Here is a 19,158-nt window from a genome sequence, read left to right as displayed (position 1 = left end):
TATAATGTTGTTTTTGCAATAGACCTGCCCTTTAAATCCAAATTGTTTATCATTAAGAATTTATCATAATAAATTCACAGTTCTATCAAAGATCAAACTTTCAAGGATTTTGGAGAAAATTGGCAAAAGTGATATAGGTCAGTAATTTGAGAATATCGCGGCACCTTTTTGTTGTTGTAAATATTATCTTAGATAATTTTAGATGAGCTAGGAACATATTGTATACTTATCGAATCACCATTTTATGATACATTTACGTACAGAATCTACGAAACTCGTCGTGACAAAAATTAATAATATTCTATATCATTATACGTTTCCTTTATAATTAGAAGCCCGATTATAAGTAATACGGTAGCATGCTAAATATTTATTTTTATTTTATTATTACCCAGCTCCGATTGTTGTAAAGGGCATGTACCTTACTGCATGATACAATCATATGTAGATCATTAATATTGAAATATGACCATGATGATGCATACGGTTATATTAGAATTTGACCCGGAACTTGACCAAAGAAATTCACATTGTTCCTTTTTAACGCTTCAGATACGTCAAAACCACTTCTGTTGACACTGAGTTGGTTCACAGATTTTGAGTGTGAGTGTTATATGCGCTATACATGATTATTTAGAGTCAGGAAAGTTTACACTGCATTTGGTCTAGTCACGGACGTTTCCACGATGTCAATTCTTATTCTCCTCTTATGTCTAACCTTTGCTGACAAATATAAACTTACTCTTTCACGTAAGTATGTTATGTTTATTTGGTTTAATTTGGGTATAAATGGTTTCCGTTTTCATTTTTTTAACGTGTTGTTTGTATTAATATAATATACATCGTAAATAGATTGTCACAAACGGATATTACATAACACAAGTAATGATACATGGTCTTGTTATTTTTCTCGCTACGTGTTATTATTATTATTATTATTATTATTATTATTATTATTATTATTATTATTATTATTATTATTATTATTATTATTATTATTATTATTATTATTATTAGTAGTAGTAGTAAGTAGTAGTAAGTAGTAGTAGTAGTAGTAGTAGTAGTAGTAGGCCTAGTAGTAGTAGTAGTAGTAGTAGTAGTAGTAGTAGTAGTAGTAGTAGTAGTAGTAGTAGTAGTAGTAGTAGTAGTAGTAGTAGTAGTAGTAGTAGTAGTAGTAGTAGTAGTAATTTTATCATTATTATTATCATTAGTGGTTTACATTCTTTCAAAAATATTATTGGTTCTACGGCTTTCCTCCTGGGAGAACTTAAAGGTTCTCTAAGAGGTCTTTAGAACCCTGATTAGTTCTATAAGGAACTTTTCTTTGAAGTTTTGAACACAAAAAGAAGTACCACCTATGTATTTATGAATATTATCAATCATCCAGGTAGATCAAATAGTTATAATTCTATTCAACTGGACTTACTATTTTTGATGGCTAATACGGTATCACGTCATATCCATAACACATCATCAGGCCGGCTGATCATGAATTGGCTCTGTATTCTTGACCTGTGACGTCACGATGGTAGATGTGACGTCACACGGGAGTCGTCGAGACCCCCTATGGTCTTTAAATCAGTTCGGGAGCACTCTTAATTCACGGACGTCTCTGATTTCAAAGACGGGTCAGTGATTTCACATACGGGGGTCTGTGATATCACATACGTCGAGCTTTGTTGACAGCTGGGCACTCGATGCAGCACATCGGAACGAAGCTGAATGTATCAGAATAAGTTTTCCTATGTTTAACAAATATCTACCTGTGCAAAAATTATATCTATCTGTGCAAGTTCTGACAAATGGTCCCAGAATACACTTAGATTGCAATGGCCAAAATCAAATGTTTTGAAGTAAAAAAATCCTAAGAGTACTCGAGCCTGCGCTCTAATTCATGAATTGGATAATAAAATTAGCAGGCACTCGACTTGGGCTAGCTGCAACCCTGATAAGGCCTACTCACAAAAGTATTCCCACTGCGCTGGCACGTTCACCAAAATTACAAATATTGTTTGTGGCTGGGCTTTGAAACCAGGGTGTATGTGATTTATGAGACGTCTCTGAAATATGATACTGTTATGTGACATGACGTTTCAAAAGTATTTGATATCAGAGACGTCCGTGAATTATGAGTGCCCTCGAACTGATATATGTTGGATGCAAGCGGCGAGACTGGAGGTCCCATCGCGAACCTTCTCTTTGTTAGAGACGTTTGCCCATCAATAATGCACATCAATTGTGTATTGGTAAAGCATTAAGAATAACGTTATTTCAACCTGGAACAGGAAGCTACTAATTTGAGCCATTTATTAGTTCATATTTTGTCACGAATAGCCACACTGACCCGCTATAAGAATCATGTAAATATCAAACAATGACCATTTATATTTTACTTTTACCAATGTAACCCAGAGTATTGCAATGGAAACTTTGACTTTTTATGCGACAATGGGGCTTGCATTTATTCTGGCTTTCAATGTGATGGAGAGAATGACTGCCAAGATATGACGGATGAACAAAATTGTGGTAAGACTGTGCTACTAGTGTAGGGTGACACAAAACTGACACTTTCATATATACAAAAGTCGGAACATGCAGCTAGACAAAACATACAAGATATATTGCATAACATCAATATATGTATTTACGATAGATGAGTTGACTTATGACGTCATTGCCTGGCAGTATGCGCTAGCATCATTAAAATATCCATTGTTTTTTGCCTGGCAGTATACGCGCGAGCATCATATTTGTATAGGGCCCGTGCTTTTAAAACTCCCGCCACATCACAAGATAGCTATTGAACAGTGGTTGTATGCAGTTCCCCAAGCATAACGATATACCAGTCCCTAATTGCTTTAATTTGTTGATAACGTTCAGGTCAACTTATCTATATGTTGCGATCCGTTCAAACAAGACCCAGAACGCGTCAGTAGACCTAATTTTGAGATAAAGACTTGTTATTGACTTTTCACGGGATTCTTTATTTAACAATAATTTATGAATACAAAAGCCACCTAAGTCCATACTTTGGCCAAATTGAGTTAAGCATGGGAAATTGTTGCTATACATAGGCCTGTCATATGCATGAAAGAACAACTCAAATTCTGTGTCTATTGGGCATGTGAAAAATAGCATGTATGAAAGAATCACCCAATTCCATGATTTGAGTCTTGTAACACATTGATTGAAATCCAGTATGTATAAAAGTCCACTTGTAACACATTCATTGCTAGAGAATGACTTTTGAACAAAAATGGGTTTAATAAAGGAAAGTGTGTGGTTTATATTACATGGCAGAATGCTTATCAACATTATACATACCTGTGTGCTTTATTTTGTATTATCTTACTAGTGGTAATCTCATTCTAACATTGTTGTCTTTGTATATGATTCAAAAACCAAGTCCAAAATTTAAAATGAACCCCACGAAGTCCCTGAAATGCTAATCGTCATACTTAATACAGGTTAAGCCACTCATTTGCACGTAAAACTTACCATATTGACCAGGTAAATCTAACTGAAGGAATTAAAATGATACACGGGTTTTTGTCTCAAAATAACTTCGCATGGACTTAGGTGGCTTTTGTATTCATGTATTCAATTGTCTGTTGACCTTTGAGAAGTCCTTTTCAGCGAGAAATCGACTTCCAAAGAGATCATGCCAAACCGAATCATACCTTATAGACGGTGCAGTATCTGTGTAATTTTAAAGTTAAATACAAATCATTACAGATATAAAATTTCAGGAAGTAAAATGCTGTTCCGGCTATGTGAGGTGGGGGCGGGGTCACATTTCATTCACCATTTCATCCTTTTTACTTATTTTATTTTTGATTTTATTAGTTGCATTTATTTATTTTACTTTTTTAGTCTATCTCAAGTACCGGGCAGATTCCTCAAATATGTTTGACTATGTCCATAAATCTTTTTTTTTTTTTACCTGGCTGGCTTAATGTCTAGCTGCAATAACCAGCTGATTTTGCTCTCTCTCTCTCTGGCAGAATACATGTCCACTTAATTGTCCCTAAATGCCCAAAAACGGTACCAAAATAGTTCCTAATCAAGAAATAGATATATTTAAGACACACCATTTAGGTACCTAAGTTGTACTTATCCCCAATATTATGATACCTTATCTATACCTATTTGGAACCGCAATCGTTTTGCTTTTTAATTTAATAACTTATTTCAAACTATATTTTTTTTATTAATACCTAGGTAATAAATATACCTAATCTCACGTGTGAGCATTTTGAGCATGTGTGCCTATTTCGGACTTTGTTTTTGTCGAGTACCTATTTCGGACTGTTGTATGTTATATTTCTATTATGGAGTATTTAAATGTACCTATTTGGACTAAGTATTGCACTGTGGGTCTGGTCAAAAGTTATAAATGATTTTAAAAATGGAGCACAGTGTATTGGATTAGCTTAAATTGTGTGGCCTTATAACTGCTTGGGTTTGAATTTAGGATATAAGAATTGATTTTCAGTAGATAATGTGGATTACATAGGCGTTGTTTCATTTACATTGAGTATTACCAAACTTCCCACCAAAACGTATTCTCCACAGGGCTCATTGCACACTCATATGTCTCATTCCCTTTAACCTTTCTTGTAGATATCGATAGGTGTGGCATAGCAATCCATTCTATTTTATTGTAAATAACAACTGACCTATGATACACATTATAGGTACATCTATTTATACCTTAACTTTTTGATTCCAAAACTGGTCATTTATAAGTACTTCCAAGGTACACTGGGTACTCTTCAGGTACCTATTTACATGGTTCTATTTCTTGCAAGGACTGACATTCTATACTGCACAAAAAATATACGTACACCTGAAAAAAAACCAATATCTTAAAGACACTAAACCTAATCACCAAATAAAGTAATCAATCGATGGATGATTTTTGTATTTTGACACCTCATTCGGCACAATGCGACTTTATTCCCTCAAGTTATACCACTTTGAATGGGAAAAGAGAGCATTTCAAAAGTGTCACATTTGGAATATTTCATTCGTTAGTTTGATTCCCACCGGCTTGTGTAGCGGGTTCATTATAGCATGACAGATGAACATAATTAGCGTGTTACGAGAAAAAAATCTTTTTAAATCTTTGTCACTTTTGAACTCTTTTTATTCAAATTGGTATATAAGTTGGTAAAATAAGATATCAAAATACGCAAAACACACTAAAAACTGACTACTTTAATTGGCAATTTAGTTCTAGTGTCTCTAAGATATTGATTTTGTTTTAAGTGTAATGAACCGTTTTGTGTGCACAATTTAGGATGGGCTTAGTGTTAATTGATAGACCACATTATTTTATAATCTAACTACCGAAATTTTGATTCTTTTAATAGTTTGGGGGTAGTCTGGATAGCTCTCATATCCATAGTTAGTGCAGCATGATGTTTATTATGTATTGAATAATATGCTATAGGAAAAGGTAGGAAATATCTTTTTATTTGTTGTATTTTATTTCAAAGATCCTGAGTGTTTTACAAATACCTTCGAGGCACTAAATTATCGCGGGAGTGTGTCTTTTACAAGAAATAACCAAACTTGTCAAAAATGGACATCTCATACACCTCATTCCCACCAACACATCACCCCTGGGCTGTACCCGGAAGCAGGACTCGGTGACCATAACTATTGCCGCAACCCTTTTGATGATCCAAATGGACCTTGGTGTTACACAACAGATCCAGATGTCAGATATGAATATTGTGACGTCGGGGAGCCCAGCACAGTGTGCAATTATGCTGGTAAATAATTATTTTACTATAACACAACGCCTGAATAATCATGCCTACTGAAAGATCGTTGGGGACCTCATAATAAGATGAAACGCCAGATATAATGACGGTCAAATGACTACTGGTACGTGATTGGTTAATCGCCTAATTGAGTTACGGGCGCACAACACTACACTAACATACTGTTAAAATGTATTTCATCTAGGATGTCATAATATTAAATTTTTATATTTTAATACAGTTACAGTTTAATAACATTTTGTGACTTGTTCAGCCAAAAACACAGAGTATTATTATGTACGTCGTATTTTTGAGATAAAGGCCGTGAAATATTAGATATTAGATATAATTAGGATCAAGAACAATATTTTGTGTATGTTATTTTAAAGATCCAGAGTGTTACACTGGCACCTTCAAGGCACTAGATTATCGCGGCAGTGTGTCTGTTACAAGAAATGATAGACCTTGCCAAAATGGACATCTCATACACCTCATTCCCACCACCACATCACACCTGCTGTGTATCCGGACGCTGGACTCGGTGACCATAACTATTGCCGCAACCCCAATGGCCTAGATAGACCTTGGTGTTACACAACAGAACCAGATGTCAGATACGAAACTTGTGATGTCGGGGAGCCCAGCAGAGTTTGCAATTACGTTGGTAAATAACCATTTTGCTTTTGGACGTTATACAAAGCCAGAAATAATTTTACCACACACTAGCTTTGAATGTTTATCTTCTATGAAGTCATAACAATGTCACAACAACATAACAATGTAGCAGAAACTTCGACTTTCCGAGTTGTTGATTGGTGGCCGATATATAAGCCCTACCACATGGCCACTTTTTAAAATCGCCACATACCTCGAGAACAGTTAAAACCCAGTGACCGCTCCACTGTATAAACATACTAAGTAGTAGTTTTATATATGCAAACTATTGTTTTTCTATATGTTGCTATTACAAGACGAAAACTACAAGACCAAATTCGAATCCTGTATAAACCTGAAATCTGAAGAAATACATTGATCTCATAAGCCTACATCCGAAAACAACAACAGTACTACAACCAACCAACAATAAAGCAAGGACATAAAATATCGTATTGTATTATACATATGAGGCACAATTCGGCTTTGAATTTATATTCTAAATATATTGCATTTTGTTTTAAAGATCCAGAGTGCTATACTGACACCTACAAAGCACTAAATTATCGCGGAAATGTGTCCTTTACAAGCAGTGCAGACCTTGTAAAAATGGACATCTCATACACCTCATTCACACTACCAAATTACACATGACCTGTATCCGGAAGCAGGACTCGGTGACCATAACTATTGCCGTAACCCTCGTAACTCTACAAATGGACCTTGGTGTTACACAACAGATCCAGATGTTAGATATGAATATTGTGACGTCGGGGAGCCCAGCACAGTTTGCAATTCCGTCGGTAAATCATTATTTTAGCAAAAGGCGTTATACCAAAATTAGAGTGTAACAATATCATAACATTTTGTTAAAAACGGACTGAAATGGTGTGCAGTAACGGTAACAGCTTGAGGGAATTATTGAGGGTAATCTTAAAACCCCATAATATAGATTAAAGGCCATTCTACTGTAATCCGAAATAGGGAACATAATTGAGTTATTAATGATCACTCCTATACACTTTGTTATTCTAGGTATCTAATTTGTAGCTCAAATAATCAATACTATAAATGATTTTTACGTGGTGTACTCACGGTACTCTTATTATCACGAAATTGAGGCTGACGCATTCAGAACTGGTTGCCGTGATGAAAGAGGAATTTATTATGTCTTTGTTTCTTTGTTTCTTTTCTGTCACAAATAACAAAGCAGGGTGACGGTACTTTTTGTTGACTTTCGCCAGTGTCTTTGGGGTGTTCACAGATTTCGTTTCAGTGGTCATTTAAGGGTTACTTCCGGTCCGAGACGAAATTCATTCAAAATGTCTCTCATGCCATATCATCAATATAGCAGAGTGACGCCACTCGCACACATGCATTAGCTAGTGTCTGTGGGGTGTTTAGATATTTGAGGTCATAAATTTAAAGTCACATCACGGCTGTATTCGTGGTCTTAGACCACAGCTATTCTAGTTACTCTTTTTTTTTTGTCATTCTGTTCTTAACTTTAACCAGGTTTTGGTTACATTCCGGAAGGCAAGAAAATTAATTTTAGTATGATTGTTCATGTATTAAATATTTTGCACAGATATCCCTAAGAATTGTGGTGGTCGGTTTTCAGAAACAGGATTATTAGGAACAATTATGACTCCGAATTATCCATCTCCATATCCAACTTCCTCAAGATGTACCTGGATTATCGAAGGTCCTAATCAATCCACGATTCTCCTGACATTCACGACATTTTTACTGGAGGATGTTAATATCAATCACAATTGTAATGATTGGCTTAAGGTATGTCAGGTTTCACTTTTTATGTTCAAGTAATATGAAGTTCAGAGTTCAGACGCAGAAGCTGATAAACGCCATTTCTTGATCCGTAAAGTTCATCACGATTACCAATAGATGTCATGTTAAAAAACCCAAGGAAATATTGGATACAATGAAGTTAAACCCGCATCAATACATAGTACCACTGCTTTCTCAAATTAACTGACCAAATTTCCCAATCCTCCTCGCCTGCTTCCTGTTGGAGCTTGACGCTTTTGGCACTGTTTTTGGCTTTAAAAAGCTGGTCATAAATATTAGGTAGAAAGTGATTATAATCAGATAGAGAAAACCGGTAACATAAAATATACTTTAAAGTGCATATCCATTGCAAAAACAAGTTTAACTCCATTCAAAGAGAATAATTATTACATTAAAAGTTGACACTCGTTGCAATTTTTGTATGCGTATTTCTCCTGAAAAAAAGAGAAATTGTGTTGGTAAATTTCGGGCTCGTACGAGTCCTTCCCCGTTCGAAGCGAAATTAATTTTCAAGGCAGCGGGCTGATGACGTAAGTAAATGAAGCGGACACTATATAGCTATGATTAGATAACACATGAGCTATAATAGAGCTCTTTTTATGTTCATTCATGCATAGATGATCTATGATTCATGTATAAATGCGCGTTAGCTACCGTCTCATTGAAATTGTTTATTGATCACCGAGAGGTAGTATACCTGAATATACTAGTCTCAGACTGATCACGCTGAAATTCTAAGCTCAAAATATTTTTTTATTTTTTTAGTCCAAATATTTCTTATGTTGTTGATATACATATGAATTGTAATATCACAATTGACTAATATATAAAAAAGAAGCGGCTGCCAGGAGGATATTTCGCAGCGTGCTAGGAGGATATTTAACAAGCATGCAGTCAGCCACCTGGACAACCGATTCTTTAGAAATGCTTAGTCGCGCTAAAAGTCGATCGATACATGTTAAAATCAGCACAATTTAGAGATACACCTTTTTGCTATGAAATTAATTTTCTCGGTCAAATATAAAGCAATAATTTTTTCTTCTTCAGTAATGTCAGTTAAAAACTTGGTGCTTGGATATACATTTTTTTAAAAATCCTGGTGTTAAAATTAAGCATCAAATTGTGTCTTTTAGTGTGATATTTTTGATTTTTATAGGCCTTGAATTCGCCCGCGAGCTTTTTACGGAATTCATGTTTTAGCGTCTCAAACTAATATAGTTTGCTAAAGAAAGATATTTCCCACCCCTGTAAGGCACATCGTGTGGGTCTATATGTTATAGTTTTGTCAGAATTTCCGTTTTTGTTTTATGCACTTATCAAATGCAACCCCGGCCCCTGGGGACCCGGGGATGGCCGGGTCGTGGGCCGTGGATTTTGGGTTTAAAAGTTCAAGTCCCGGGCAAACACCTGGCCAGTCCCGGACCCACCCGGGCAAAACTCTCAGCCACTCCCCGGCCCCCCGGGGCGAATATCTGATGCAAACCGATGCAAACCCCGGGTATTCCCCGGCCCAAGTACCCGGCCCTGAGCATCATAGGCTTGGATCTTAATATGGTTTTAATATTATTGCGGCAATCTTGTCATGCGGGCTCAAATTTCGACTGCCGAGCTCTGGACATGCTGGGTGGATTCAAAGGCTTCAAAATATAGGTCTACATGTGTGTCCCATTGCAAATACGTCAGTTACTCACCAGGTTGCGGAACATCTAAAAACGATAAACGAAATTAGGTTACCTAGATTCTCGTCAATAGCGCAGAGCAGCATAATTATTTCCTCTCCTTCCTATATTAGGTTTAGACCTATATACTTGCTCAACTGTTTGAGTATCAACGCACGGGCTTCAACGTGCACAGTTTACCTATAGGCATGGAATCTAAAAATTTGATATAGGCCTACCCCTTTTGGTTTGGAATAGATCAAAGTACATCTGATGTCTACGTTTGGAAATCGCAATTTCTCTAGTAATTATTGTTAAACGCTCCAACATGAAAATGTAATATAGTTTTAAAAATCTGTATATTAACACAAAATATTGAATTCAATTTTTATATCATGTATGTAGCCATGTAGCAGGCGATCGCAGATGTCATAGATTCTTTTATTATCACGGTCAGTTTTGTTTTTGAGTGTAGGCCTAATAATTTAAAACTTTATTCTCCGCAGGTTAAAAAAAAAACCCAGTACATTTAGCATAAATAAGCGTACAGCAGGCTCTCGTTTGCACATGTATATCCAAAAGCCAGTGTGGTCTGGTTAACCATGCTAACCTTGGAGTCCCGCTAAATAACAGATACATGACCTACTGCAAAATTTAAGTACGGCCAAGTGAAAGGATTCCCCGGCCCATAAATGCGGGCATCCTTACTATCAAACCATGACCATGTTCACGGCCCATTTTAATGGTTGGAAAACCCCGGGTAAGTTACGACATAATCCCGGCCCTCGCCTGGGTAAAGTCCCGGCCCAATTTCCCGGGGTTTTGGCCGACGTCAATTCTTATACCAGTCCCGGCCAACACCCGGCTCCCCCGGGACACTTTTTGAATCAAATCCCGGGTCACATGATGTCAAGTCCCGGACCATCCCCGGGTCCCCAGGGGCCGGGGTTGCATTTGATATGTGCATTACCCTTTTTCCCTTCATGCTCCGAAAATGTCTAACTCAGTACTTTTATCTCGAGAGCAACCAGCAGAAATAGTCGATATTTCCTTTGTTGTTTATCCAGGTCAATTTTCCATTGAAAGCAAATTGCCCGACTAGCGATTTGGTAGCCCAAATCCCCAATTGAGTGTTCTGGTTAAACATGATCAGTAGGAGCGCTATAGGCCTGGGAATTTCTTTGCTATATTGAAGTTCTAGCAACACTGTAGCCATGCCGGTATTCCTATTAAACCCAGGGATATCGATCCACAATGCTAGTATTAGCCTTAGATTTCACGCGTTGATTTTGAAAAATGGTCAGCCGGCAGTAAAAATGGTGAAATGAAAACGCAAATTCTGACAAAACTATGATATATCGCTCACGGTGATGTGCGTTAGAAAGTTGGGAAAAATCCTTCATTAGCGAACTATCTTACTTTGAAAAGTTAAAAGGTTGATCCAAAAAAAGGCTCGCGGGCAGAGTTTAAGCCTATCAAAATCGAAAATCTTACACTAAATGACTAAATTTCACGCCTAAGTTTAACACTAGAATTTGAAGAAAAAAAATACAGTATCAAGCACTACAATTTTTCCTGACATTTACTGAAAAAATGAAAATGATTGCTTTTCATTTGGCCGAGAAAATTAATTTTACATCGAAAAGGTGTAACTAAAAATTTAGCTCATTTCAACACCAAATTCGATCGTTTGTATTGCCTCATTAAATGACTGAGTTAGCCTTGCATAACAAAAGAATCGGTTGTCCAGGATGCTAACTGCATGGTATTCAAACATCCTTTTCTTAAAAGAAACCTGCTTCTGAGTAGCAAATTATATCATATTCTGTAAAATTCTCATTTTTTAAAATCACCACTAGGCATCTTTTTATGGCAACACTGCTTCCAATCTATGCAAGTGCCCAAGCTGTTCTCATCAGATATGAGTAGGGCCAAGTCACCTTCACCACCTCCTATAAGATTAATATCCAGAGTGCTCCGGCATATAGACTTTTTTAATGCAAATACACAAATACACAAATACATGATATAAAAGCATCCAGTCTTGGGCTTAAACTAAAGCGTACATCAATGGCGGCCTCAGGGAAAGGGCGGCGGGTGGTGCAAAACTATACTAAAAACATCCTTTTCCAGCTAAGATTAACGTCTCATTTTCACGGTAATATCAACTCCTAAATCCGACATTATTAGTGTCACTATTCCTGGCCAGGAAAGCGTGACTAACGATAATAATTCAAATGTCAATAGATAGGGGTTGTCGTTGCTTCCACTTTCAGCTTCACGAGTCCAAACATGGAGCACCAACAGGTGTATACTGTGGCAGGGGAAGTCCACAGACAACTTATCAATCATCAGGAAATTATCTGTGGTTGCAATTTGTTTCAAGTTCAACTATAAGTGAAGCCGGTTTCTCCATTGATTATGAAATAGGTACGTTACCAATACAAAATATAATTAATTAAGTGAGAAATGTTTAAGCATTAAGATAATGTAATTATAATTATTCTATTTCCATGTCTTAAAATATCCACTAAAAAGATTAATAATTTTATACATGACCTGTCACATCCGTCAATGCATAGTACACTTAGTAGGCCTACAGTAGCTCATAGTACACTGCTCACGAATATCGTTACACTTGAAAAACCAAAAGAATATTGAGCAAATTAATAAACTCACTGTATGCAGCATTTCATACACGGTGAATTTTGACACCTTTGTTGCTCTGCGATCTTGTTGAAAAATATTACAGTATTTCAATTGCAAAGGGTCGGATTTCAAAAAATACAAAAGTCCCTATACTAAAGGATTCTGCATAGAATGCTGGATGAGTATCCAATGCGTCATGTTTTATTGTGCGCGCCATTTTAATTCAAATTTAAACCATTATGTTTGTAGCATAGTTGATTAATTGTGACGTGTCATGTCAAAAGGAGACACTTTTGGGCAGGATCGTAAATGGAGAAATAGCCAAAAATCTGCCGGTGGTTGATTTTTTCAAAATTTGGGTTTGTTGCGAATTTGTGATGTTATTAATGTTAAAAATATTGCCTGATAGTTTCAGACCGGAATATAACTGGCATCTTGTATTTTTTTGAGACATTTTTCAAGTTAATTCCTACTCTCAACATTGTCAATAATATTTTTAAAGGCCGATATCTCAATTTCCAATTTTATAATACCATAACTTCCGAACTCAATATCTTCGCTTAGGAATGTCCGATTTCATTGGGGAAAACGGCGTTGTGGAGCAAAATATCTCTATATTTAAGATATGTACAAACCTCAAAATTCATAACCTGCCCAAAAGTGTCTCCTTTTGACATGACACGTCACAATTGATGAAAAGCAGTCCAGACTTAAACCCAATAGAGAACATATGGGACACTCTGAAGAACATTGCTAAGAAATCCATAAAGCCCACGGTAGAGAAATTGGAAATGAAGTCCGTGTGACCAAGAAGAAATAAAACATCTCGTCAGAAGCATGCGATGTGACCCTTCAGTTGTGAACCAGTGATGAAGGACAGTTGACTCCATTAACACAAAAGTAGCATGGGGTTGAAGTAAACAGGTTCAATAAAAAATATCACTGAGTGAAGAAAATGTCTCTGTTATGAATTTGGGGTTTGTATAAGGTCTACTGCAACTTTTTAAATCCAAACCTTTACCATTGAAACGCGTTTAACATTTTTTAACAAGATCGCAGAGCAGCAAATGAGGTGTTGAAATTTGCAGTATAAAATACTGCATTCAGCGAGTTTGTTGGCCAAGGCAAAACAAAAAGTACTAAAATTATTCAGGGCCTAATTGTTTGCTTTGAAACGCTTTTATTTTATCAATTTAAGTACCATTTGCAAAACTTCTTTATCAATAATCTGAATCTACTTGATGATTTTTCTGCAACATGTCAGTGCCTTCTACGACGACAGTGTCAACAAGTAGAACAACGACGACCTCAACTTTGCTACAAACACCTTATACATCGCAAAAGAAAATCAGTTCCAAGACAACTACCAAATCAGGTAAAATACTCGTTTTTGCACCGTACTATTTTTGGCTCTGAAAGAACTGTCGTAAAATACCGATACTCAGTTTTTAGTAATGTGAATTCGTTATTTATTGAAACAAGTCTGAAAAGTTTATACAATTGCGTCATAGGAGAACTATAGTAAATGGCTCTGTGTAGTGATATTTGAATTAATATTTTGTATTGCTACATTAGTGAAACCAATGGTTTTTGGTATCCTTAAACATGTTAAACCTCAAATGATAAAACTATATTTTAGTTCAATTTTTTTCTCTCTGCTCTATGCTTCCAAAGAGGGGTCGAAGATCATAATGTGCCAAAATGTAAAGTTTGTTCTATCATGTAATATTACTACAGGGTTTTCTTTCATTGCTAGGAATAAAAAAAAGTCAATTGTCATATTGTACTAGGGTGTTTAGGGATGAAATCAAAACTTGACCGGCGGTTGACCAGCGGTTCCGTCCGGTTCCGCCCGGTTGCCATTGTTTAGAACAATAGCAACCGGACGGAAGTGGACGGAACCGGCAGTCAACCGCCGGTCTAGTTTTGATTCCATCCTTTAGTGTTCAGGCGTCAAAGAGTACAGTAAGTCAAATGTCAAATATCTCATGCACAGAAGTTTAATTTTCAATATTGAAAGTTTCATCGAAACTTGTCTCAAATTACTCCTCTCGGCAAGCGAACTTGGAAAATAAATTTGTTTGAGAAATGTATAGCTCAGATCGGATGTAATCATGGATCAAATGTAAATATTTCAATTAGACTTTGGCTGCATTAACTTTAAAGGGGGACCCAAAAATACAAATCGCACCAAAATTGTGAATTGTGATACTTAAAAATATCTTCGAGATTTGAAATTTGAGACCAGTTTCGATGAAATTTTCAATATTTTTTTTAAAATTTGTCCTCAGTCTATGAAATGTTTGACGTACGACCTATTTGTTATAACCCCTGAGGACTATTTTGAGTTTTGTCCCCTTTATGAATCATTGTGGGTACAGAAGAATAGAACCATTTAGTTTTAGTTTTTTAGATGCCAAAAGCACAAAATATTAAATTCATATCATAGAATAAAAACAAGTTACGGTAATAATGAAAGTTATGAATTCGTTTTCTTACATTCAGCCATGATTATTGGAGTCAGTGTGGGTGTAGCCACGTTTCTGGTGCTGTTATGTGTTTTCGTGACAGTTGTTTATTGGAAATCAAGGTGAAGCTTCAGTTTATAAACTTCATGCATTCATTTCATGTACATATCCTTAAAACTTTTGAATCCATGCTTTCTTCAAATGTTTTCAGCTTTGACAGCCAGTTGCCATGGCAATTGCCATGAGCATGAAAGTTAGTCTTAAAAACACAGTGGTCAATCTGTCATCCTAACCAGCTGGACTTCACTTGGGTCACCATAATATATGCCCTCTGGCACTCCCCTGCCCAGCTGACCTCCAGAGCACCAGGAATGTGTTGACATGCAAAAGGTCAAACATCAGCAGGTGTCGAGGTATATAAGATCAAATTATGAAATCCAATATCAGAAAATGAAACCAGTGAAACAAAATTAATTACCCTCGCTTTTCTCTAATCGAGGGTAATTTTGCTAAAGTTCTTTAAGGACCCGTCGACGAAATGTTTACGATTATTTGTAGCCTTATCCTATACTTTGTAATTATCACATTAACACGGCTTTGCACTCCAGACGTTGTTTCTTTCGAGGAATTGAGCGGTTTCGTTTTTTATATGAACGCACCTTGAAATGTATTTTATAAATCGAGGGCTTAGAGCCAGAAGCAGCTATGTCCATTTTTTTCTCAATTACATGTTACTCATTTCGGCAAGAAATGTACGGTTAATTATGCCCTCCATAATAAATGCAAGTGACTTTTGGGTATATGCATGGTCACTTGAACAGTTAGTTAGACGCAAGTGACCATGCATATGTGTATATTTATAGTGAAAAATTGTCTAATATTGCAATCTCTTCTTTCACAAAGAAAAAAACCAAACCATATGGAAAGGTTTCTATATAAAAACGATTCTCTTATAAACCATCATGCGCACTGTTTCCACCTCGATACACCTAAACACAGCACACATTTTCGTACAAGAGCTTCCAAGCAGAGAACAATAAGCAGTTTTACACTAAAATCTACACGGCATAGCAATGTGAGAGCTGTGGAGCTTCTAGCTGAAAAATATCAAACGAAAGCTAACAATTCTCCCTAAAAACACTTTTGTCACTAGGTCAACAGATAACGCAATTTAAGCAGCAAGACGAATGTGGTAAATCTGTTGAAACTACCTATCCAAGCACATTGTTTTGACCAAAATGTAGGTTTTAAAAGTCAAAACCTCAAGGGTTCCTTACAATATTTGTCAAATTTTATGTCATTAAATGAAAAGGCACACTTATATTTTCCATACACTAGCGTCACTAGAATGAGCAATGGCCAATTCTCTTTAAATTGCAAATCTTGTGCAAAAAGTTACTATTTTCGCCTGTTTTGTCATACGGTTGTAAATTCAATGAACTATGACTTTGCTAAAAGAGCGTTTACAAATTAATATGATACAAAAAGAGCAATAGCAATTTTTGGCGGTAAATAAGAACATGGATTTTATTGATTGATTTACTATAATAGTCAATGTGTGCTTACACACTTTTAAGAAAAGAACAAAAATTAAACTACTACTACTACTACTACTACTACTAATAATAATAATAATAATAATAATAATAATAATAATAATAATAATAATAATAATAATAATAATAATAATAATAATAATAATAATCATGAATTATACACATTGTTTTTTGAAGGAAAGCATCATCATCAGACAGTGCAAGTATACCACAGACTAGCGGACTTGCCTTTGATGGGCCATACGATTCAACAGTTGAAGCAGGTCAATCGGTATTCGCCCAGGAAAACAACACTGGAGTAACAAATCACAATAATGAAGCATTCTTAGCACACAATACGCATTCTGAAGACAATGGTATTTATCATGATATTGATGATAATGATCCTCATGAATATTCATACGCAAGTGTTCGACCACAAAATCCACACGTAACCCAAGGTGAACATTCATCAGATAATCTTTATGACGATTCTACCATTCAGCCTGCAACAGGAGTAAATGATGTTAACCACACGGACAACGACGAGGAGGGATGGGTAGATAACAACATTTATTCAAGCAATTGACACGTGTGACTCTTGACTATGTTAACGAAAATGAAAAAAAAAGTATTTAAACGATGAATATACATAAGAAAACTGTTTGAATTAGTGCATGATATCAGTATGACAGCACTTTACTAAACAGTTCGATTTGTGAACAACATAATGAAATATCTCAAGATATCCTAAGGGGTCTCATAGCTGCTCTTTTCAGGTTAGCCCATATTGAAAAGTAAACATGACCTACACCAACAGTCATGTGCGAGAAATGCCATGAGTTACTACATGTCTTAATTATGTGCTATTGTTTACAAACTATCATTATGGTAACATATTTGGGACAATTAGTTAAAAACTCGGTATTTTGCACATTTTTTAAATGAAAGATAAATGTATGAAACAACCGCTGTTGGACATTAATTTTGCATATGCTATAAGTACCAGATAGTGTCACAATTTACAGTTTCGTATCGGTTTTACACACAATTCTTGCCAACAATATGCAGAATAGATAAATCCGCATTTCGTTCAAGTCACTCTTCCGGTGTATTTTGGTTGATACCAAAGTTTGCATTTAATAAATGCAGTGTGTATGGAACCAATACATCATTTTCCGCATTAAGCGTTTGGGTGACAAACATCAGTTTATGGGATCTTGCGAGATATTAAAGTTCGTAAATGATAACATAATACCCAAGACATTTCTCACACATGATAGATGTAGGTCATGTTCACTTTTTAACAGGGGCTAACCTGAAAAAAAGGGTATTATGCGACCAACAAACCTGAAGTGGGGCAGCAAAAGTTCTGTTTTTGATGACTGATTATGCATGTTGGTATTATATATTATTTTATTGTCAACGATAATTGTCTTCGTACACGTTGAAGTTATTCTATTGCCCTCTCGACACATTATTGAAAATCACGCACTGCGATTTGTCAAAACGCGTAACGTGAAAGCACTGTTATTTGAAATTATGTGTTCTGAGTGTGTATGGAACGCAGAAAAGCGTGCACATTCTAAGCAGAACATTTTTAAAACAAGTTTAGACAGACCTATGATGGGATAAATGTAATAAGCAGCTGATATAATGTGATGCAAATCTTAAAGTTCATATAGTCTGTGACTGTGTTTCATATTTATACAGATATTAAATAAAAAATACTTTAAGAATAAGTAGAATTACCTTTAATTCTGAGAACTTATTTTCTATTCTAGATTATAATAAGTGCAATACATTAATTTACTTCCTACATGTCTGCAGCATAATCCCCAAGTCAAGAAGACAAAAGTGTTGTTGATAGATATTAGAAACCAAATGAGAAGAATAGAATACAGGTACCCGGGTGTTCAATGTTCAAAACAACATGGCATGAATATGCTAGTCCAACAGATTGCCGTATTAAACTATCGTGTAAATCATGTTAAAATTGCCATATTTGGCAGAGATACAGGCTATGGGGCCATTTCAACAGCACCCTTATTTTGTGGGAAAATTTCATTGAACTTTTATACGGTGGCAAAGTTCGAAGTTGCTCGGATTTGGCTAAAAACAAAAATAATGTGTTCATCTACTCATAAGGATTCAGAAAAAGTATAGACTGACCTCTCTTCGACGTACCGTTATGGAGTTATGGGCAAATAGGTAACACTGTGACGTCATAGGTCAAAAAAATAGGTCGTTAAGAATGCTCCAATTTTGTTGAAAATGGTCTCAAACTGTTTGTTTTGCCATAAGAAGTTAGAAAAATAATAGTTTTCCCTATGTAGGATGTTTCGTTATGAAGTAAAATAGAACAATATCTGCTGAGTTGCAATGAATTCTATATTGATTTAATTTTACCTTGACTATTGTTGTGTTACCAGGATAAGAAGCACTCTTAATGAGTTATAAAATATTCTTTTTCTCATTTCTTGCAACAACCAACAGGATGAATAATTTGAGACTAAAATCAGACCAATGTTCAAGCCAAAGTTAGACATATGACGTCACAATGTTACACTATACGTCATAGATAGGTTAAAGTATACTTTTTTGAATCCTTATG

General features: G+C 35.8%; 2 protein-coding genes across 2 annotated transcripts; both read left to right on the top strand.

The window, feature by feature from the left end:
- Nucleotides 1-620: 620 nt before the first annotated feature.
- LOC140139923 (plasminogen-like) lies at nt 621-7,018 on the top strand. Its single transcript, XM_072161704.1, has 5 exons — nt 621-750; nt 2,413-2,526; nt 5,502-5,780; nt 6,161-6,435; nt 6,952-7,018. Exons 1-4 carry the CDS (start codon nt 687-689, stop codon nt 6,346-6,348), a joined length of 645 nt encoding a protein of 214 aa, XP_072017805.1. The 5' UTR covers nt 621-686; the 3' UTR covers nt 6,349-6,435; nt 6,952-7,018.
- Nucleotides 7,019-7,036: 18 nt separating this feature from the next.
- On the top strand, nt 7,037-18,688 carry LOC140139922 (uncharacterized). The gene is made up of 6 exons (XM_072161703.1): nt 7,037-7,228; nt 8,014-8,219; nt 12,169-12,322; nt 13,806-13,916; nt 15,047-15,131; nt 16,743-18,688. The coding sequence occupies exons 2-6, from the start codon at nt 8,070-8,072 to the stop codon at nt 17,131-17,133; spliced, it is 891 nt and encodes a 296-aa protein (XP_072017804.1). The 5' UTR covers nt 7,037-7,228; nt 8,014-8,069; the 3' UTR covers nt 17,134-18,688.
- The last annotated feature ends 470 nt before the right edge of the window (nt 18,689-19,158 follow it).

This window comes from Amphiura filiformis, chromosome 18 (genome assembly GCF_039555335.1).
Source record: "Amphiura filiformis chromosome 18, Afil_fr2py, whole genome shotgun sequence".
NCBI classification, from domain to species: domain Eukaryota; kingdom Metazoa; phylum Echinodermata; class Ophiuroidea; order Amphilepidida; family Amphiuridae; genus Amphiura; species Amphiura filiformis.
The sequence above is the reverse complement of the archived record's forward strand: the minus strand, read 5'-3'. Positions and strand labels throughout refer to the sequence as shown.